Source organism: Canis lupus, chromosome 11 (genome assembly GCF_003254725.2).
Source record: "Canis lupus dingo isolate Sandy chromosome 11, ASM325472v2, whole genome shotgun sequence".
Classification (NCBI taxonomy): Eukaryota; Metazoa; Chordata; class Mammalia; order Carnivora; family Canidae; genus Canis; species Canis lupus.
Window position 1 is genome coordinate 16,654,377 of NC_064253.1, and position 23,644 is coordinate 16,678,020.

A 23,644-nucleotide genomic window follows, 5' to 3' on the forward strand; every position below is an offset into this window, starting at 1 on the left:
CTTGGCCTGTTCCCAGAGGTGTCAGGTTAAGGGCCAGAATGTGCTTCAAGCCACCTACCACTTGTCTTGAGCAAAATGCTATAGGAGGACCTTAAAGTGAACACTGAGGAAAGCCTAGACCAAAGCATTCACCTTGGGACTTCATTCATTTTGTGCAAAAGCTCAAAACTTATTTAACAGAGAAAGGAAATAAGAGACAAAGTGGCAACAAATGGGATTGCTGGTGGTCTGTGGTGCTCCCTTCTCACATCTCCTATGTGGGCAGAGGGTTTCCTAAGACAGTGAACTCTGCAAGCAGCAGCAGCCACACAGCAGCTACAGAGGACCATACTGTATTCCCTGCCCCTACTGGACACACTGCAGCCAGCTCCCTGTGGCAGAAAGAGGGCAAAAGCATCATGAGTGCTCTGGGGTGGTTGCTCATCACACAGCCATGACCTGGTGTGGGTCACGGCAAAGGAACAAATGATCTTGAAGGTTGGACTCTGAAATAGGAGAAGCCAAAAAGCACAGAGAGTCCTAAGTTTGGAACCTACCTGTGCATCCCGTGGTCCCCTTCTTCACGGAATAACCCAGCTGACAGTGGCAAATGAAGGATCCCTTGGTGTTCTCACATTCCCCAAACATACAGATGTTTGAATTTAAGTCACACTCATTGACATCTAGAAAGTTTATTTTCAATAGTTTGGTTAATACTTGTTCATACTAGGAATCTGAAAGGTCTCTTTTGAACTGAATAGTCTAGTACTGAGATACACAGATAAAAGTTAAAGTATAATCTATTTGCAAGTCATAGTATTATTTTCTAAAATTTTCTTCAAATGAATTCTTCCATTTCAGCTTTCTCATCGTGTAATACATCAGTTTGAATTTTTAAAGTAACTGAAAAAGCCTCTTTCCCTCATGTTTAAATGTGTGTGCACAGATGTAGCATAGGATTCATCCCACTTTTATGGTACCCACCAATGCAGGTTTTCATGTCCATTGAAGCCATGAAGCCATCGTAACACAGACAGCGATACTCCCCAGGAATGTTGGTACATTGGCCACCATCACAGATATCAGGATTATTTTCACATTCATCAATATCTGATGACAGAAAATTACCATTAAATCAAAACAAGAATGGCTTTTAGTAAGCCCAGATATTTTATTTTTTCCCCATCCAGATCGACTCAAAATATCTGGGGCGAGATTTGTGAGATATCATCAGTTAGCTATACGAAGTCTACACAATGTCCTTTCTGTACCTGCGCATGACCTCCCATCTGGCATCAGCGCATACCCCTCGCTACAGCTGCATTCATAGCTGCCTTCGGAATTGGTGCACCGGGTGTCACAACCTCCATTCATGATCATACACTCATCAATATCTGTGAAAACAACATGGCAACTACATTACTTGTCAGGTCTATTTCCTTCAACAAAACAAGCAAAACAAGAAACTGTTTTTTTTCTCTTCAAATAATGCTTACATGGCTTTGGATTTCTCTCCCTACTACTGTTTGGTTTATCTTTATCTCATTGGTATTTCTTAGTTCTTTCTACTTCCATTTTGATAGCATTCTATTGTACATTTAGCCCCCGGGCCTAGGAGTGAAGAACTCAGAAATGTAGTAGCTGTGGAGTTAGGGTATTTTCCGTGATAAAAGCAGATTCCTTTGCAAACCACAAAACCATGGCATCTTACAGATCTGTTCCCATTCTTAGATTCATGTTTAGGACAAAGGACTTCCATTGGCTTCATTATAATACATTTGATTCCAGGAGTTATCCTAGACCGAGTTGAGAAATACAAGTTCCAGACCCATTTGGCCAATGCTCACCTGTACATCCCTGCCGGTCTGGTGTGGCCTGGTATCCGGGGTTACAGGAGCATTGATAGGTTCCAATCATGTTCACACATTTTCCATTTCTACAGAGATTGTCACTCAGAGAGCATTCATTTATATCTATAAAGAGATGTACAGCATAAATGTTTTTGCAGTAACCACATCACTTAATGTTATCAAGAAATGTTGCGCATGAGCACTGGTCTCCAAAGGGGTTTGTGTACTTCACAGGGAAGTAAGATGATCTCCTGGGGTGTTCAAAGAAAATACTGGAATCTATATTTCTATTATTTCTACCTAAAATGGTATTGTTCAGTAGACCTCTACACTGATGGGCCTCTCTGCTATCCAATACATAGCTGCTATTGAACATTTGAAGCACAAAAAGAATGATTAAGGACTTGAACTTCTTTTTAAATTTTAATTTTTTAAAGTAATCTCTTCGCCCAATGTAGTGCTCAAACTCACAACCTCAAGATTAAGGGTCACATGTCTACTGACTGAGCCAGCCAGGCGCCCCAGGAATTTAATTTTTAATGTTACCAAATTTTAATTAAATTTAAGTAGCCACATGTGAGTAGTGAACTTTAGACCATGTATATAGCACATGCCAGAAATAAAACTTACTAATATTTAATACATGGATTTACACTGGCATGCTCACCTGGTCTTTATTAGACAGTCACGAGCTGCCTGAATAATGTGCAGTATCCTGAGGGAAGATGACTAGTTCCATAAGCCACAGGGCCTGAGACCAGGGCCCTCACTTGTATGTTTTCATTTTATTGTGTTCAGAGTGCCTCAATAGGTAGACCTGCCATCACCTACTTTAAAATCAAATAACCCCTGTAAGATAGGCAGGTTCCTTATAGAAAACTTCTGCAAAGGTCTGTGGAATCAAATAGTGCTATTAATGCAATTATAAGAGAACAGCAAGAGAATGGTAGAGTGGAAGCTTTCTTCATACAAGCTACTTGTGAGACACAATATAAAGTAAAAACAATAACATAACCAGGTAAAAGGTCTTCTTCATCCCAAATTCTCAAAATTACCAAGAAGACTATGTGACATGTGGATTTAGATCTATTATCATTAAATGCATATTTTATTACATGTGCAAAAATATGTATCTTATATACCTTCAAGGGGTACTTTTTTTAGCTCTAGGATCCATGAAAACAAAATAAACTGAGGTTAGAAACAGGTCTCTGATGCACTGCATCACAGAGTTGAACATATATTCTGTAATCATCTCTATGAAAAAGTTTTAGTACCATGAAATAAAAATATTTAAAACTTTTTCAGTTCACCTTTTAAAAATGCCTATTTAGGGTATGATTTAAGATTCACCTAATATATTAGCAAAGTAATATAAATAGGGTTTACAAATAAATATATGTGTAGTGGATAGGTATGCTCAAATTATGTTTTGAAATAGGGGTGTGCCATCTGCTCTGTTTTAAACCATTCTATCTGCTGACACTTGCAAGAAAGATTTTCTATGAAGAAAATGTTTCCTGGATATATCGGAGTTTTAAGGCCAGTATACTAGAGCACGGTAGGCCCGGAGGCCTCCATACACTTATCAAAAACAGCAGGCTGGAATGCTCCAAGACCAGCCGTTGATATTCTCACGTCATTCCTGTCACCCCTGTCCCTTAGCTCGGCCGGTGAAGAGATGAGGACCTTTTTGTGACAGGAGAGTGAAGGGGGAGCTCACATGTTCACGTGCACAGGAGCAGACCCCATGATGACAGACATAGGGGTGGAAGAGATCTGAGAAGTGGTGTCAGGTAGATGCACAGGTGAATGCACAAGTGAGCCATCAGGGAGCAGCCCTTCCAACAGCAGCAGCTTTCCTATCCCATCCTCTGTGGAGGAGGGAACTACATGGCCTGACACAGAATCCTCCACACAATCCTTTCAGATGTGCTTGTCATGAAACAGTGGCTAACCAGGACAGTGCTGGTTCCTCTGAGTGTGTCACCGAGGCATTCTCTAATGATGCAGCCCAAATCTAAATACAGGGGCTCTGAATTTCCAATTTTTAACCAGCTAGATTTAATGTGCCTAAAACAACAAGTTTGTTAGAACTGACTCCTGATCTTTACCAGGTGAACCGGGTGGGTTTATGCACTGAGGAGACAAACTCACCCACACAGTCCTCACGTGATGGTGACAGCTCGTGTCCCAATGGACAGTCACACTGAAAGCTGCCCTCAGTGTTCACACAGGTACCACCCCTACAAAGGAGAGGGTTACGTTCACATTCGTCAATGTCTGAAAGGTAAAAACGTGAGATCCATTAAAGAACTTTGAGGAAAAAATCTTCACATATGCAGCATGGGGGAAAAAATTATTACCTGAGGTAAGTGGGACTCAAAAGTAAGACACAGGTTTAAGAGGAGATGGGATAATATTCTCATTTCTTCTACTACCAATAAATAAATGGTAAGTTCTTTTCTTAAAGACAGTGAGTTAGTTGCCAAGGAATTTACTGGTACAAAACAAGCAGGCTCACAAGAGATAAAAATAAATAATAGGTTTGTTTCACATAACCCTAAATTCCAGATGCCATATATTGCTATCCATATCACTAATCAAAGTAAAAGAAAAATCACAGACCAGTCACCTTTGAGGTCCCATGTGGTACGTCTAAGGAGTCACTAAATATGGAGCAAAAGGTAGGCAGTACCAAGAGAGTGTGTGGCAACACACAAGTAAAGAAAATAGCATGGGATTTGCACGACCGAATACATTTGGGGTCACCACACAAGGTCAAACATGTTAAACGAATCCCCTGCGGGTAGTCAGCCTGTGTTGGTTTTAGATTCCATGAACAAACAGAACCTAGTGTCAATATCTCACTGCCACTAAGGCACCAAGAAGCTGGGGCTCCCCAGGAGTTATCTAAAAGCAGATTTCCTGTCTGACAATTAAATCTTTCTCTCGCTCACCACAGTGCCTTGCCAAGCATGCTGTTAACAGCTCTGAGACAAGCTAAGGTCAAGCTATCTGGTTTCAAGACTGGACAGGAAGAGCTGAGGCACACTTACCCATGCAGTTCTTCATCATCATGAACCCACTTTCGTAGCCTTCAAAGCACTCACACTCAAAGCTGCCTGGCGTGTTAACACAGATTCCACTTCCACAGAGATCAGGAGAAATCCTGCACTCATCAATGTCTAATTCACAGGGTTTAAGAGAAATGAAAAAAACAGAATGAGATGAGCTGGTATTACGGAGCAGTGAGACAGGTCCGGCCTTCCCAGGGAAGGTGCCAACGGTATGAAGCTATGTTTGCAGGAGAACAGCTAGAGGCAGAATGGGGCCTGAGGTACATTCCTTTCCCCAACTGCCAAAACTGTCACAGCCAACGGGCAGGTGGTGCTTCTGCCTTTAAGAATTCTGGAATTGTGGATTCCTCTTTGTGGCTTAGAAGTGGTAACGGAGGGATGAACCGAACAACTGCAGTATGAGCCAGACAAGGCAGGTGGCAGATGAGCAAGCAGTAGACACTTGGAATGAAATCCTGTGTGTGAAGAGAGAGCACGGTGGTTCTGCCCACTGGCTCATGCCCCCATGCTCATGGTGGGATATGCCTCCGAGCAGGAGTGGCTAGCAACCACGGAGCACCCAGACAGCCTCAGAGGCCGACATGGCCCACCAACCTCCAGCCAGAGAGTGTACATGGCAGGGCCATGAAATATGCTCCACTGGATGTGGTTCTGTGACATTCAGATGTGGAGAGGCTACTGATTTACTTCGCAAAATAAAAATAAAAATGATATGTTTGTTGCTCTTTATAGGCTATAGAAAATAAGAATCTGCAAGAGCAGCACTGATACCCTCAAAAACAAGATTTTCTGAGAAACATCCCATGCCTGTAACTGAGATCTTTTTTAATGGAGAAGTCCTGTCTATAAAATGTAATTAAGAAAACATGACGTATTTAAAAAAATTTTGTCACAGTAGAAAAAAAAGCTTTTGTTGGCATCTCTTTATTGTGATGGATTTTAATTCTGAAGTTCTTTTATCACAAGATTTATCAGAGGGCAACGTTGTACGTGCTCTCTCAGGGGTCTCAGTCTCAGAATGTCAAATGCTTTCTTCCAGCATTTGGTCTTTATTTATTTCTTTAATTACAGGCAATACTGAAAATATCCTTTTAAACAATATTCTTAACAACATTCACAGATTCAATTAGGCAGCTAACAATATGCATACTGATTCTATTACTTGTTATCTATCAGTATCTAGGAAATGGAAGAGCCATATAAAGAACTAGAATAAACCCATTGGCAGAGCAGGGACACTTTTTGGCTGATATGATGCAGGGGGAGCTGCACAATGTGGAGTGTGGACTCTGGAAGCAGATACCAATGTACTAATCCCAGTTCTATCATCTACAGGGTGAAGAGGCTTGGGAAAATCATTTTATTTCTGGGTGCCTCAATTTCCACATATGCAAAATGGGATGTATAGTATGACCCACCTACTAGGATTTAGTGAATCAGTATTTGTCAAGCATTGAGAACAGAGTGCTATATTCACAGAAGCTGTTTTCTGCAAAAATTGGTATTTTGGAGGAGATAGGTTTGATCTGGTCCTGGAAGCTTGTATAGAAATTCTAGCTTTAGGAACCCCTGGGTGGCAAGGTCAATTGAGCGACCAACTCTGGGTTTCAGCTCAGGTCATGATCTCAGGGTCTTAAGATCAAGCCCCACATTGGGCTCCAAGCTCAGTGAGGCATCTGCTGGAGTTTTTCTCTCCCTCTCCCTCTGTCCTCCCTCAGGCTCCTTCACTCTAAAATATAAAAAATAAATATTTTTTAAAAAATAAATTCTAACTTTAAAGAAGTGGAATGAATAGAAGGACAAGTGTCTAGGTGAAGAAAAAAATGCATTTCAGAAAATAGTACGTTGTAGAGTGGCTGGATGGCAGAGGCTGACCATTAGCACAGGGACAGGTAGGATGGGTGTGGTTATGGAGGATGCCCAAAGAAGGTGGGCTTTAAATGCTGTGAAGAACGGCAGCCAACAGCATCCCACTGTCCTCTCACGTTATATACTGTAACACCGCAGTGTGACCAACAAATATCTGTTGTATGCAGTTAAAGGCAGTGAGTTTCAGAGTTATTAAGTAACTTGGCTAATTTCACACCAGAAAGAGGAAGTGGAGTCAGAACTGGAATAACCCTGTCTTTATCCAGGTTTAAGATTATGTGAGTCACTGGAATGTGCTCTGTGGGAAGTAACACATGGTGGTTGGTGAACGTGACAGATCAGATGGGACAGTCCATGAAGACACTGGAAGAATCTGACATGCAATGAGTACCACCATGTGTTGCCCAGTTCCCCTTGAGGAAGGAAGGACTAATTCATCTCTCCCACGCTGCTGCTGGGGGCTTTGGGGGCACAAAGCCCTGAGATATAAAGTATCTTCAAGAAATGCCTCAGCTAAGAGGACCCTTCCTCACAGTCACACCTGTTCTCTGGGTAGATTCATCCAAAGATGGGCCATGCCAGTCCATAAATACCTACCTGCTTTGCCCTAGCCCTACATAGTTGTGATGGGACATCCTAGATCCAGAGCTCCCAGTGGGGTGGGCTGAGGACCATACTGGGGCTTATGGTCACCCAGCTGCCCCCTCCGCCCGCTTCTGCTTCCTTCCCTCCCCTAGGTATTGATCCCAAGAGCAATCCCCAGGAACTTGTCTATGCACTAATCTCTGCTCAGAGTCCGTTTCCTGGGGAGCTGAGCTGGCACCTGCGATAGTTTTGAAGAAAGAGGACAGTACTTGAAACAGTCCCTGCGATGGAGACCACATATAACTTTATCCTTGTCCAAGAGAGGGAGAGGTCAAAATGAAGTCTGAGGCCTCTATGCTGAGTGAAAGGATGCTATTGCTACGTACAAGGAAGACCCTAGGCAGAGAAGGGGCAGGGTTGAGACAGAGGGAGGCTAAAGCCAAGGGGAGCTGCCAACGGTTCAAGTGTGGCAGCAGCACTCGGCAGAGGAGAGAACGGGCTCACATCCAGGAGTCTGCTCAGCAGAGCCCGTCTGTGATGGCATGGGGGCACCGGCAGCTGGGAGAGGCAGAGGACTCTGGAAAATGCTATGGGCAGAAAGAAGCTATGAAGATGAGAGAAGAAACATCGTAGGCATAGAAGGATGATGGAAGACAGGGATGTACCATGGAGATCAAGGGAGAAGAAAGTGGAGGAGGGGAAGTGGCCAGGAGAGGCCATGGAGAATATGCACCAGGATAAAGGGATTTTTTTTTTTTTTAACTCAACAAAGGTGTTCTGAGAGAGAGTGTATATGTGCCTGAATGAGGGAGGACAGAAGTTAAAATTACATGGGTTTACAAAGCAAATGGCTCTTCAGGAGAGAGAGGAGAGAGAAAAGCAGGGAAATGGGGTGGCAGTACAAGGGAGGAAATGGTGGAGGAAATGGTTTGAACTTGTTATTAGGTCCAGGGAAAGTAAGAGGAAAGAGAGGGAGGTGCTTCAGAGAGAGGAGGGAGTGTGCTCACAAGGGCTAGAGAAGGAGTAGCCACAGTTGAGGGCATGTGGAAGACTGGAAAACTGTGGAAGAGTAGAAATCTCACTGCCACAGAGAGGGGTGTGCAGGAAGAGATCTGGCCATGAAAGTGGAGGTCAAGAAAGAAGAGAGGCAGCAGCAGAGGTCTGAAAGGACATGTGGGCCAGAGGAGGTTTAGAGGTGGAGCGGAGAGTCAGTCAAGGGTGAAGAGGTGAACAATGTCGCAGAGCAGCCTAGAGTCTGGCTGAAGGCAATGGTGTGAGGTGCAGGTAGGTGCTCCCAGACCGAACGCTGGAGAGCCAAGCAGGGAAGCCACGTGGGAGTGAGGAGCTAGGGCAGCAGGAGAGGTGGACACTACAATTTGGAAATGCTCTGGGGATGGGGAGGCAACACGGGACCCCAGTACCTCATGCAGCAGGGAGTGAGGAGGGAGTCAGAAGCATGCTTCACGGGGATCAGAACACAGCTGCAGGGGTGAGGGCAAGAGGGAAGGAAGCAGTCCAAGGAGAACATGAATAGAGTTGTGAAAATAAGATCTTGAAGATAGATTTCAAGTGTCTGGACTAATTTATTTAATACCGTAGAAAAATTGGGACTTTATCTTTTTAAACTAAAGGGAACAGGTATGGACAGGGATATAGATGGCAACTGGAGCTCTTCACAGGTGAGTAAAGGAAGTTACAACCGCTCTGTTACAAACTTTAAAATCCTTGACAGATACTATATATCATTTATACAATCAATGACTGCTATAGTCTTCAGTATTCATTATCCTGGAAATCCTATTTTTATGTTGTTCCTCAGGTAAAACAGCATCTTCATGCTGTTGTGCAGCTCCCACAATAACTGGTCAGTAAGAGAAGTGATTTAAGAGCAGGGGGAAAAAAAGCAAAAAGCAAAATAGGAGCTTTTTTGAAAGGCAGCACTTTCCACCAGCAGAAGAAGGAGAGCCAGGGTTTGCCAAATACGACAAAAGAGCTGGCTTACCTGTGCAGTTTCTTTCCTCCATGTCCAGAGCAAAGCCACTGTTGCAACGGCACTTGAAGCTCCCAATGGTATTTCTGCACTTTCCATAGGTGCACATCCCAGGAAAGGCTTTGCATTCATTGATATCTGAGAACAGAACAAAGCAGGAATGTAGAGCCACTTGATATAAAAGAGTAGGTTCCTTAGTTAAAACTGAAAATCTATCACCATGGAAAATCATGTTCTCAGGTCCAAACAGGGGCTCTCAACATTGTCAGTGATCACATGGATGCCACATAGAAAGTTGTAGAAGCAAAAAGATTCTGCACTTTTAATGAAGAGTTCTGATCTCTTTCTCTCTGACCATTTGTCAGATAAGGTTTAGGGGGCGGATAGGGAGCTTTTTCGCTATGTCAGGGCTGCATCTGGTCAGGCTGTGCGAGGGAAAACAGAGAGACAGTGTGGAATGATGGATGAAAAGTGGGATTAGTGGCAAGTTTTACAATTCTTTACTTCAATAACAGCCTATATATAGGTGATTTATATTCCTGGGCCGTAAGGCTGGCCACAAATCACATTTAACAAAGAAAACAAAGTGGCAAATTATAGGCTTAAAGCAAAACCAACTCTGAGAGACTGTGGGAGGTGAGCTTCAGTGCACAGGTCAAGGTGACCCTGACGGTTACCTTTGTAAAATGGCCGCCCTGTGAGAACGTCCCCTCTGTTAGCAAAGCCCGGCCCCCGGGGGCACAGCGTCTCATACTCCTTGGTGCCGGGTTTGGGGCATTCCTCACACTCTGTGCCCCAAGCTGCCCCAACTGCACAGCAGCAGGCATCCATGCGAAACTTTCCAGGAACAGGATGGACACATTCATCTTCATCCCACTTCAAGTAACACTGCTCCATGCGGATGTCTACATGGCAAGTGAAATCACACTGTGAGATGAAGGTGTCACATTCATTGACCACTCATATCCTGAGTTTCTGCTAGGCACCTGGCATGATGCCCAGCTCGGAATGGTAACAGGTAAGACGCAGAGTCCCTGACCTCCTGTAATAGACTCTGTAATGACAGTCACTTAAAGAGAGCAAAAGTGGGTTCTCGTCAGTATTAATTTTCACAAGACACCTTCCTTCTTCAAGGAACCAAAGAAGAAAAGGTTCCTTTGTGACCAAACTCTTTCACATCATCACCCATGATTCCTTTTTTGTATTGCTCACTTTAGAAAGAATGAGATAATTTAGTGACAGATTCTTCTCATTCACTGAATTACTTAAAATAGCTTGTGAACAGATCTGTCATGTCTCAATGAGAAATAAATGATCAACTGTAATCTACTTGCCAACTCGGGACAACTATTAAAACAGCTTTACAAGGGAAAAAGAATGTTTTTGCATTTAAAGTTTTTTTTCTGTCAAATTTACTTTTTGCATCATGGTCTTTGTCCTGTGTTATGTAAATCTGCCCTAGTAAGGAGCCAAATTATTTGTTCAAATGTCACACTTTCCCTTCCATCTTGAAACGTACCAGGACCTGAGAAGACTGACAAGTCATGAGATAGGATAAATTAGCATGGTCTATAAATAACAAATTTATCTGTTAATCAACAGAGCTGTTGGTCCAACTACAAACAGTTGGCTATGTGGATAAAGAGAGCCAAACAGTTTTCTTTAATCAAATAATAGGTTTTATTTGATGAAAGCATTTCAAGACATTAAATCTTTTCCTAAACCTGACAACTGTTTAACAGAGTAAAACATCCCTAATGGAAATATAAACATAAACAAATAAATGTGTTTACTATTTCAGTTACTGTCACCACTGATTCTGTCAAGAGCTCAAGCAAAGGTAGCATTAACTTGAGCAACCTCCTCTGGCATACAGCCAAGTATGCTTCCAAGGATAGTTAATTAAAAAGCCCTGTTTTCATTTTTTAAATTTAATTTTATTATTATTATTATTTAAGACTATAAAAAGTCCTGTTATTAAAGAAAGAAATAAAAAAATTTAAAAAAATAAAGAAAGAAAGCATTGTGGTAAATTTTCATTTTGATTTGGTAGACTGAATACAGGTATTCACAGTAGATGATGCCACCTTATGTATCAGCACGGATGCCAACCCCAAAGCCATGCTCTCCATCATTGTGAGGTATGACAGTAATCCACATTGTGAGGTATGACAGTAATCCACAGAGTCTCATGACTTCAAGGCACCCAGTGGCTGTTCTCAGCCACAGCCAACCCCATCTAACACTGTCACCAGGAAAGTAAGGATCTTATTAGCAAGATATACAAGTTTTATTTAGGTACTCCGAGAACTATGGACTGAGTTAAACTGTTTCTGAGGTCACTCAAGTAATTTGCTCAAGAAGTGAGATTAAGTAAAAAAATGAAACAAATTCCTACCCCCAAAACCAATTGAACTTAATATGTAAAGAAAGAGTTATGAGAGCCTGCCAGAGTAATCCTGCGTCTTTGATACACAGATCCATATCATTTTTGCCTCAGGAATCAAAACACAGTACACTGGCCACATATGGCTTAGAAATGTTTTCACCAACTTGTGCAGAAATTAAAATGTGCATTTTGAAACCTCTGGATAGTATATGTGCTCTAGAGTTTGCTGCGGTCCTCACTACTCCTTCTTACCGCCTTGCTCACTCATTTATGTCACCTGCCAGATCCTGGAACTATTTGAATTTGGACCTCTGATCTAGATCAGTTTCTATCAAAGCAGTTTATCTCTACTTCGGTTCTCAGGATATTTTATGTTTCTCAAATGTCAGTCTCTCCTTGAAACTTCCTTACATGCCCAGCCACAATTCATTTTTGTAGCATAATTCAAGTAGTGACCAAAAGATTTAATCAAAGTACCTGGATAAGACTCCAATATATCCTCTTAGAACATTATAAAAGGTTCAACTTTGAGTGATATTATTGGGTATTTATTTTATTGAGTGATAATTTACAATCATGATATATCTTCACATATAGCATCCTTTGGTTACTGAAAGCAATTTGATATTAATCATCTGACTATACCTACGTTATTATTTGACATCTTCAAAAGAGACTTTATTTTTTCTAAGCTTTTTTTAGATAATTTAACAATAAAAATCTGAAAATAATTTTTATTATTGGATGTTAGAAATTATAATTTCTAATGAATTCCATGTGACTTTATAGTCATACTTTGTATTCTAATTTAAATATACTATTAAAAATTAGCTTAAAATTAAATTGTGTTAATTATAATAACTAACCTGTATGGTTCTGCAAATATTTTGTATTACTAACTTTAAAAATCACCTATATATTTAAATACCTTAAAGATCTTTTTTTTTTAAGATCTTTGAATCTAACAATGTCATTGCTCTTATTTTGTCTTCAAGCATAAAGTTCAAATACAAACCTATATAAAATTATTTTACAAATTAAAAACTTACTGTTCTATAGCATATTGGAAAAAAGGCCCTTAAGTTAATAAAACATTATTTAGATACAATAGAGAATTAAGAAAAGTTTCTTTTTCAGTCATGGAATTCAGATTCAGTTAAATATGACCCGGATAATGATAAAGTCAACTAGGTATTTCTGCTTTTATTTCTATTTATTTATTTGAAGTAATCTCTATACCCAACATGGGCTTGAACTCATGGCCCTGAGATCAAGAGTCACATGCTTTACCAGGTAAGCCAGCCAGGCACCTCTCAAAAAGGCATTTCTATACAATGATGTTGAAAGAGCTTCCTCATTTTAGATCTTTACAAAATAAAGCATTAGGAAAACTTAAACTCTAAGGTGGTAAAGGAAGGACTAGGATTGGGCAGTGTTTTCAGAGAGAAACAACAATAACCTTGTCTATGACCTTCCCCACTCAGAGTGCACTAAGAGTGCAGCTGCTAATGAACTGATGATAAATGTTGACCCTAAACACTAGTCTCCAATTTTTCTTTTATGTTCAAAGTATACATGGTTCTCTTAACCCACTGGCCAGTGTGAAACAAAGACTGAACTGCTTAAAATATCTGATTAAAGAAAGTAACTTTTGAGATAGGTTTTGAGCAGTACCAACTTTCTGTATTCTACAGAAACCATGTCACTTAAACAACATTCACTTTAAAAATATCCTCTAGCGATTTCTCCCGATCAGATATTCCATTTAAAGTCAGTTTTCCAGCTAGAGACCCAATGATTTTGAAGTGGTCAATGCCCAAGAAATAAGAAAAATTCATCGCTGATTTCATGCATAAATACATAAAGACATGAATCTTACCCAAACACACACGGCCAGTTCCATCCAACGTAAGGCCTTCAGGGCACTCACAATGAAAAGATCCTTTGCTATTGACACAGCGTCCATTTGGACAAACGCCAGGAAATACCTCACACTCATTAACGTCTGCAGGGAAATAAAGCAAGCAGAGGGATAAAGATGTTAGAAATAGAAAAAGCAGGTGTAGTCTTCCCATAGAGCATATTCAATCTGTAATACAATGTGGATTATTACTTGAGTTGAACAGAAATATTCCACAACGCAACCCCTGGGTTTCCTAGGCACCAGCTGCGAAAATTACCACAGCCTTGCCTGTCCATAAAATGGCCCAGACATGCGCCTTTCCCAGCTGTTTTGTGCCTCAGTGCCTAATGATGTCCCCATGAAAAATCAGCAGCATAAAAAAAGGAGAGATGGGGAACTCTATGCTGTTTTCCTAGAGTATTAACCTAAAGCATTTGTAGATTACACTGAGTATTTTTACTGTAATTTCAAGGCTTTTAAAAATGATAAATATCTCCAGTGTGGATGTTCATTTTACATACTGCTCTAAAGACTTACAGTAACGTCCAAGTATACACTTACCTTCGCAAGAGACGCCTTTAATCCTGGCAAACCCTCTTGGGCAAGCTGTATCTGTGAGAACAAAAGGACACATATTTACTTCATTATAAAAGAAAATGTAACTGTTTTAAGTTCAAGAGACAGTAGAGTGGAATCTTAGCTGAACTGAAAAAAACCCACAAGCTGGGGTTTTGAAGCCAAGGATTCCAGGTGTCCTCCACACAGTTCAGGGTAGCACACGACACACGATGCTAACTCCTGTTGGTGTTGACTCATACTGAGATTCTCAGAGTCTTCCTACAATTTGTTTTTGTTTTCACATTGCCAGCTGAATTACAAGTAAATAAGTAAAAGGATTTAAAGGAAAGAGACATCTCATTCTACTTGGACATGTTCAAACAAGAGTTCTGGAGGATACTAACAGTCACCCAGCAGCTAAATTCCAGCTAATTCCCTTTCTTATTTAAAATGCTCTAAAAGTCTGCTTCCAGTGAAAGGATAAAAAAAAATACATATTTCAACAAGTGAATCAATTTCACCAGAGAAGACATTTTAGGGAAGTAATGATCTTACGGTCTTCCTCACTATGCAATGCAGAGTCAAACAGGTGCCTGCCTAGTTGAAGGAACAGCTTTCAGTGAGAAGCCCAGAAGGAGCTCTTGGGACAGGCTCCCACCTAGTTCACAACGTTCACAGGGGCTCCCCCAGGCAGCTCCAAGTGTGGCACAGCATTCAGATTTCAGAGTGGCTCCATTAATGTTCACCTCACAGCGGTTGTCCTGGATGTTGAGCCAACACGTCCCTTTCAGGCTATCTGAAAAGGAATAGGAAGAGATGGCGAGCTCTCATCTCTGAAAGTAATATAATTCACTTATATACAACAAAAGCATTATTTTAAAAATCTTTTAATGTATATTTTTTGAGCATATTTATGTGTACGTTTATTTAAAAAACAGTATATTACATACATGTAAATCAAATAATTGTAGCATGTACATCTCACACGACAGGACAATTAATACAATTATATCTGCTGATACTCTATGAGTGGCACTATTGTCCAAGATTTTATGCTGGTACTTACAAACTCAGTGTGCTACCATGATAAGATCATTACTTGTGTGAAAAACACTGATAAGATTTTACCTTTTACGATAAACGCGTTGATACTTAAGATTTTACCAAGTAAAATTCCTTAGTTTCCTTTCCTTGTAACCCACCAAACATACTACACACAATTTATGTCCTATTACAAAGAAAGTAGTATTACTCTAAATGAAGATAATTATTTGATGAATAATCTACAAAAAATGGACAAGATAAAGAAAAGAAACATCACCTATAAAGCCACCACTTAAGATACACCAGAGATGTATTTTCTTTCAGGGGTTTGCCTATATATACTGTATGTATAGCTTTATCTCTAGTTCCAAAAGAAAATGCTTATGGTAAACTATGTGAAGAAATAGTAGAGACAATATAAAAAGGATTTGTATCCAACCGTCTAGGACTACTACTCTTACATTTTCATTTCCACACCAAATTTAAGTGAGGATCCTCCTGCAACTGCTGAATAGCTGGTTTTGGAATGGCCACAAGGAATTCAGTCAAAGTTGACAGGGCCAATACAAATAAGGTAAAATTAATCATACACAAAATCATTCTCCTTGCAGTACTGTGGTTCTCAATTCAGATAATGTGTAACATGACCAAGGTTCTTGTTAAAATGCAGGTCACCAGTGTGCAGGTATGCAGCCTGGGAGCCTGCATTTGACCAGCTTCTCAAGTGAACACTATGCAGGTGGTGTGTACAACATTTTGATGGAAGCTTAACAGCAACCTGCAGCACATAGCCTTGGAGAACAATAAAGAAAAAGTCTATTCTTAGAGTATGTACCTCAAAGTTCATTTAATAATATGAGTAAAGTTTCACTGCTAGATTCAACAATAAAAGAGAAGCATAATAGGAAACACAGAGAATTACAGTGAAACTGGCAGAGCCAGGAAGGAAGAAGCTGTAGTTTCTGATTCCTGATTGGACACAAGCAGGTAAGAGGAAGTCACGCCTCCCCAAAGCCTCAGGGACAGAGGTGAGAAGAAAACAACTGCATCCCTTGACTGGATGCAGAAATGGATGGAGCAAAACCGTGGAGAAGAGCTGGATGTTCACTTTGCTTTTTTCTACTTTGAGATTCAGTTTGGGTGAAAACCAGGGTGCAAATGAAAAAGACTTTTTTACCAGGTCATTTTTATCAGGTATCAAATTATAGCATTCTTATAGGCTTTTCACATGTTCATTTACTTATTTGTTAAAACAGCCTCTAAGTATGTATAATTTGCAGATGAGAAAACCATAGGCTCATGAAGGTCAACTAGTTTACCCAAGGTCACCCAGCTAATATAGTGTCACCATCACAAGTCAAAGCTGCATAGTCTAATTTCAGAGGCTCTACTTCATAACTTCATGCTTCTTTTGGCTGGTATGGTATTAAAGCTTAAAAGTTACAAAATACACTGATACACATACACATAGATACATATTCATCTCTCTGGCTCTGGTTGTTTTTCTGTGTGTGTACAGATGCACACATGCACACATTGTGTACTTATATGGTTGTGTGGTCAGGGGCTGGTTAAGAACTCTGAAAAAAAAATAAAGCAGGATGAGCAGTATTGAGGGTATACATGATCCAAGCAGAAGTTTTTTAAGTGGTCTACAGTAGTCAGAGAAGTTCTGAGAAGGGACCTTTGAGTGAAGACTGTAGGGTGGCAAATATCAAGAAAATAAAGATAATATAGAGGCTACAGTAATAATCAAAAAGAGAAATACTAGGGGCTTGGATTGCAGAGTGGTGGTGGTGAGAAATGATTGGAATATAGATAAATGTCAAATACAATCAACAGGAATTGCTGATGGATTCAGTGTGGTATTTGAAAGAAAGACATTAAAGATGAGCCCAAGGTTTTTGGGGCTGCTGATTGGAAAAATGGAATTTCCATTTGCCAAAACAGAAATGATTCTAGGAAACACAGGTTCAAGCCAAAAAATAGGGACTGTTGTTTTGGCCATGCTAAATCTGAAGTATACATTAGGCATCCAAATGGAAACAGTGTGTAGACAGTTGGAAATACAAACATGGAATCAGTGGGGAGGTTAAAAAAAATGAGAGATACATCTGAGGGTCAGTGTAGAGGCCATCTGAGCAAGAGTACAAACAGGGAAGCCAAGAAGTTCAAGGACTGACCAGGGAGTCACTTCAAGCCGAAAGGCAGGAGGATATGGAAGACATAACAAAGGAAACTGAGCACAAGGGGCCAGAAAAGAGAAAGGAGAAGAGAAAACCAAAAATGCAAAACTTCTTGAGAAGGGGTGAATGAAGAGCTAACAGTGAAGATAAGAAAGAAGGAAGGACCACTGTACTGACACCATGGAGGATACTGTCCTTGTTATGTCCATGGAACCTGAAAATAGCATGCAGACCCAAGCCAAATATAACAGAAAATTGGTCTCCATTACACGAAGCCTTCAGATGTTGAGCAATGTCATGCAGGGAAGATTAATCAAATGTACTGTTCTATTATATTCAATCATTTTCTTTTTTAAAACAACTTTTTTTTAAAAAATAAAGGTTTTATTTATTTACTTGAGAGAGAGAGAGAGAGAGTGCGCACAGAGGGAGAGGTAGCAGCAGACCCCACTGAGTAGGGAACCTGACATGTGGCTCAATACCAGAACCCTGGGATCATGACCTGAGCTGAAGGCAGACACTTAACCCACTGAGATACCCAGGCACTTCAAAACTTAAATAATTTTTAAATGTCCAATAAATTAAATTTGCAAATTTAGCAGATCAGATTTTCATATCTTTTTATTTTGTAAAGATTATTTATTTATTCATGAAAGACAGAGAGAGAGAGAGAGAGCTGGAGATAGAGGGAGAAGCAGGCTCCTCATGGAACAGGGAGCCCGATGTGGGACTTGATCCCAGGGCCTTGGGATCATGACCCAAGCAGAAGGCAGACACTTAACTGCCTGAGCCACCCAGGCACCTCTATATTTAATCATTTTCAACCAGAATACAATAGCCTTTGTGGAGCAATTTCCAGAAAAGTTTAAGATTATATTTAGGGAGTTGGTACAATATATTCTAAATCTTTAAGCAGTCTAAATATCTAACTAGTTCCTATATGCTCTAACTTAATTTTAAATTAGTAATCACACTGGGGAGTTTTTATTCAGTTCTAAATATAGACACTTGTCTCCTAGGAAAGAGCAGTTTGCAGGCTGATCACCAATTAGAGCCACTGTCAGCTTTATTAAAAAATTCCAGTTTTTCTTGTATATTTTTTATGATCTATTTCCCTTTTAAGGTAGAATTCATATGTTTTATGTTAATTTCTTATTTTTTTTCCTGTGTATGGTTTAGGATCTATTTCCTTTTAAAGCTAGAATTCTGTTTTCAATAAAAAAAAGATAAAATGATGTCTAAAATTTTAAAATATTAAGTAAATTTCTTTCTGAGAAGCTCTAGGCTGGGATATTCAAATTTGATCACAACCAGTAAAAACTCGTAACACTGCTGAGAAGAATATGGTGGTGTTTAGTTGCCCAACATAATGATTTGGAGTAAAAAGTCTTTTTTCTTTTTTATTAATAAATACAAGGTAAGAGGCCAAAATAATAAATTCTTTAGGATGAAGCAAGAACTAAGATACCCTTTGATGCCCAAGTGGCATATAGGTTTAATTTTCTGAGACATTAATTAATTGATATTAATTGACAATTAATTGACACTAATTAATGCTGAGTTCATTTCCTTTGCACAATAAAATGACTACATCTCAGTTGGAAATTGTGGTCTAGCAAAAATATTTCTGCCTCACCTGATCCAACCTCTGCCCTTCCCCCAAAGGAATTCTATGAGAAAAAAAAAAAGTAATGCCCCAGGCAGATGACAGTCTATTTCCTAAATGGAGAGTTGACCAAGGCTCAAATTTCACCAGCTACACTTCACTGAGAGATGAAGAGCTGGCATTTCCAAAGGGTAGGTTTTCACTGATAAGCTTGTACTTGGTTATTTCTCTTCATGTAACAAACAGATACTCTACCATCCAGCTGAATATTGTTCAGAATACTGAAAACACTATTGTATTTGACAAACATTAAAGTGAAAATTCATAATGGCTAGATAACAAACAAAAACTGCTTATTTATTTGGCACTGTATAAAACTAAAACAACCTTCCTATTTGGAAATAATAGATTTATTAGTTCACTTTAAAGGTGGATACCAACTAATCATAGGAACTGTCCTATGCCTGGCCAATGGGCCCACAGACACGAGAGGCAGGACAAAATGATAGGTATGTTTTTTTCCCCCGTACATGTACTGAATTACTTCTGTCAGTAACAGATCAGACTATCTTATATGTGTGCTACCATCACTATCCCAAACCAACCTTAAATGTTTTGAGACTTACGAAAAGATGTCACTTTGGAAGTTTTGGAATCTTTCTCCTTAGAGATTTCCAAAAGCAAGAAAACAGTTCTCTTTTCTTCCCTGGGCCTATACATTTATGATTGATGGGTGAAATGAAAAAAAATATTAAACTCCTTCTATTTGTTTAAAGTTTAAAATCCTCAAATTCTTGTCTTGTGAACGAGTCCAAATTCTTATCCCATTTTTGTTTTGAAACTTGTTATAAAAAGTATGCAGCAAGGGTTGTATTGGTACCTAAGGCATTCCCAAGGCAGTGAACATAAATATGTGTGTGGTATGCAAATGCTCACAACTCACAGCATAATACATCTACTCATGCGAAAGGAACGCTTCTGAGAAGCTAACAAAATTCAAGAGCCTGCCCATTTATGCTATCATGTTTTACGCCTATCTCGATAATGAGAGCAAACAACTGGAGTAAGTCCTCATTACTAGCTTCCTGTGGTCCCGCTCTGCTTTCATCCACAGTGAGGCCTGCCATCCCCCCTTCTGTTGGCAGAGAAACCGAAACACCACACTGTGCGTGAATCTTACCAATACAGATCAATCCTGTTGAGCTGAGTTTGCTGCCAGGAGAACATTCACAATTGAAAGATCCAAGGTTGTTTCTGCAGGCCCCATTGACACATGGGTTGCTTTCACATTCATTTATATCTACAATCCAGAAGGAAAAGATTCTGTTAGAACTGCCATGTGTTTCTGGAAAATATTATTCCAACAAGCCATGCTATGCCAGAATGTCTGGTAAACTTGGCTCTTGCAGTTTTAATATGGATCTATGAGGCATAAAGTGAATGGGGAATGGAGACATGAATTTTACAGCATGGATACACGCAGATGAGGGGCTCAGTAGGACCACAGGAATCAGCCCAGTATTGCAGAAGGGGTTAGTATGTTACTCGTCACCATTTCACTACAACCTTACATAAATTGGATTGATTTCCCCCACAGTAAGACATAATTGCCCTGTGGGAAATCTGAATTCTCAATACATGGAAAGCAACATATATAATATACACACATATATACATATATATGTGTATATATATATAATATATGTATACATATATAATATATAATAAAAGTAGTGTGTGTGTGTGTGTGTATATATATATATATATATATATAGTGTATATATATAAATATATATATATCCCCCCACCCCCACCCCAGGTACAATATGCTGTGCACAAACAAAGGTTGACTGTTTCTGTCATCTGTGGTTCTGGGAGGTTTTAGAAGAAATAAAAAGCCTCTACTAGAGACAATGTATCACAATGTCGGCTTTCACTCCCAGGTCCTGGGTACAAATCAAGAAACAAGGGATGAAATTTTAATACTGAGTAGAGCATTCTTTTCCAGGCCTTATCTGCCTCTCTCTCTGCTCACATTTAGGTGTATGGTGTGGAGAGTCTGTTACAGCTAACGGATTTTGGTAAAATAAAAAAAAAAGAACCTTTAATTGCTTGAAACAGACTTTTACTATCATTAATCTGCTTTGAGTCCTTAATCAAATCAGATGGCATATTCTAAACGATTGCTATTGAGGGTCATAAGTAAACAGAGGACAGCCGTGTTCTCAAGTGGTAACTAAAGCAAATCTCAAGCCAATAGAATTAGTTTAACAGGAGTTAATTAAAAATGCAGGCTTCACTCTAAGTACTAGAAACAATATCCAAAAGTGACCCTCAGGATATAAGTTCAACCACTCAATCTAAAGAAGGGATGCAAAGATAACTAGTTGAAACAGGTCAGCGTATCTCAACACATTTTTTGTTGCTGGTGAACATAAGGGTTTCTGAGCTTACCACAGCACTTGTTTTTTTTTTTTTTTTCCTAAAACCTCTTTGAGTTAAATATAAAGTATTAGATTGAGGAAAACATGAAAATAACTGAAAGGCTGCCATGCTTACTCCTGAGCATCCCAAGTCAAATATAAATCAAAAGTGGTCCCAAAAAGGCAGGGCTCACTGTTAATTTGCAAGTCTGTGGCCCTAAAATGCAAATTTAAAAATCAATGTGAAAAATAGGTATGTACTTTCCTTTCACTTCAAAATTACAAAAGAAGTACACAGGTACTAATTTAATTCTTGAAGTAGAAACTGAAGAAATATGAAAGCATCTTTTTTTTTTTTCTCCAGGTTGTTTGTTCTAAGAAATCCTCTTCAAGGAAAAAATAGAACAGGTTTTATAAATACAGCACATATTTGGAAGGAAAACATCTATTCCAGAGTATTAGAATTCTTTTAATAAAACCACAATGTAAAAAAGGAATCAGCAAAAAAAAAAAAAAAAAAAAAAAAGAGGAGATAACTAATCTGAGGACAAACTATATATAATTCACCTATTAATTTCATTTACAAGAAGCTCCCCCAAAAAGCAAAATGTCAATGTCATATACTTTCAAATCCCTATTCTAAATTAAGTAATTATGAACTCCAAAACTATAAACACATGCAATGACAGCTACAAATATCAACTGTTTAATTTTTCTTTAAATACAATGTTTTTATGTTACAAATGTCATGGAACCAGGAATTGAAACAGTTCACTGTACATTCCTGGAAATAAACTTCAAAGCACATCTGGTTTACATTTAACTAGTTATGTCACTGGAAACACAATCTAAACCACAGTGCTTGCTGTAAAAATGTTAACTTTCACAGACTCGCAGAGCTCAAACAAAAAAAGTAAAATAAATTTTTTATAACTTCAGTCTGAAATATCAGAAGATCTTTATTATTACTGCTATTTATTATATATTTAAAATAGCCTGTTGAAAACATGAATGACAAGCAAAATTAGTGACTGTAGTAAATATGTACAGAGAAAGCTAGAGTCTCCAGTGAATCTGCTAATAATTCTCTGCTTAGTCTTTGGAAATTAGTTTATAAAGAATAGAAAAAAGAGAAGTGCTCCAGGCAGACACATTTACTGTATAAATGCAATGGTAGAAATTAGAAGACCCAAGGGAAAAAGAGATTTGTGGCTTTCAAGTCATTTTTTTTAAAACCACTTAATAAAATGCAAATAACTCAGCAGTGGGAACAAAGTGAGAAATAAGTTATTTGGTTAGGTTTCTCACAATAAATCATTTTTATTTCCACCAATGTCATAAAGCTAGAGCCAAAATATTTCTGTCATTTCTCTTTTATTTACATAACATGAACTTCTTTCTTATGAAAGACAGATATATATTTTGTATTAAAGAAAATACTTAGATTTATCGGGAATAATTATCCTCTGGACAAAAGTAAAGGGCACTCATCCTAACCAGTGCTGTTGCCTGATTGGTATTAATGTCCCTTCTATTTATGTAGTCATCCAATGTTATTAAACATCATTCACTCCTATTCTTCAGTTGTTCCTATAGGCAGACAAATCCCTGCCTTTGATTTACGTTTCAGTATTTGGGCTCTTCATATCCTTTGATTCCATCTTACTTGTTAAATAGTGGAAATATGCTATAAATATCACTGATAATTCCGTGCACAAACAGAACTTGGATCAAACTGATTCAAAGACAGTTTAGTTTTCCCTATCACGTGCTTCTCTCCCAATAGCACCAAAGAGTATTGTGACTGTGGGCAAGCAAACCAGTTCATCAGCTTTCCAGTTAAACCAAGAAGGTGTCCTACAGTGCTCTTGCTTTCAGTGTTTCTTGACATTTAACAGAAACTTATCCTCAAAAACACAATAGGTTTATAAAATGGATAAAGGCAGTGGAAAGGAGTGCAGAAAACTGGGAATAAGGAAAAAAAAATACAACTCTTGAAATCCATTCTCCCATCCTCCAAAAAAATGAATGGAGGAAATATGGCTAGAATATCTTTTTACAAAGTAAGTATCTCAGAGCAATTCTGAAGGATGACGGTGTCAGAGTGGGTGGAAATGGGTGCTAGTAGGAAACATTCTAGGTGAGTATATTGGCAAAGCCTGAGCTACTCTGAAAAGGCAGT

At 39.1% G+C, this 23,644-nt stretch overlaps 1 protein-coding gene across 2 annotated transcripts in view; it reads right to left on the reverse strand.

The window, feature by feature from the left end:
• Window positions 1–23,644, reverse strand: part of FBN2 (fibrillin 2) — a 239,987-nt gene that overhangs the window by 59,358 nt on the left and 156,985 nt on the right. For both annotated transcript variants that reach the window (XM_025433409.3, XM_049116030.1), the window contains 12 exons: window positions 20,220–20,339; window positions 14,862–14,999; window positions 14,207–14,257; window positions 13,622–13,747; window positions 10,031–10,258; window positions 9,366–9,491; window positions 4,889–5,017; window positions 3,987–4,112; window positions 1,827–1,952; window positions 1,251–1,373; window positions 964–1,089; window positions 537–662 (listed from right to left, as the gene is read on the reverse strand). In XM_025433409.3, the coding sequence (XP_025289194.2) occupies window positions 537–662; window positions 964–1,089; window positions 1,251–1,373; window positions 1,827–1,952; window positions 3,987–4,112; window positions 4,889–5,017; window positions 9,366–9,491; window positions 10,031–10,258; window positions 13,622–13,747; window positions 14,207–14,257; window positions 14,862–14,999; window positions 20,220–20,339 (1,545 nt within the window). The remainder of the gene's footprint in view (window positions 1–536; window positions 663–963; window positions 1,090–1,250; window positions 1,374–1,826; window positions 1,953–3,986; window positions 4,113–4,888; window positions 5,018–9,365; window positions 9,492–10,030; window positions 10,259–13,621; window positions 13,748–14,206; window positions 14,258–14,861; window positions 15,000–20,219; window positions 20,340–23,644) is intronic.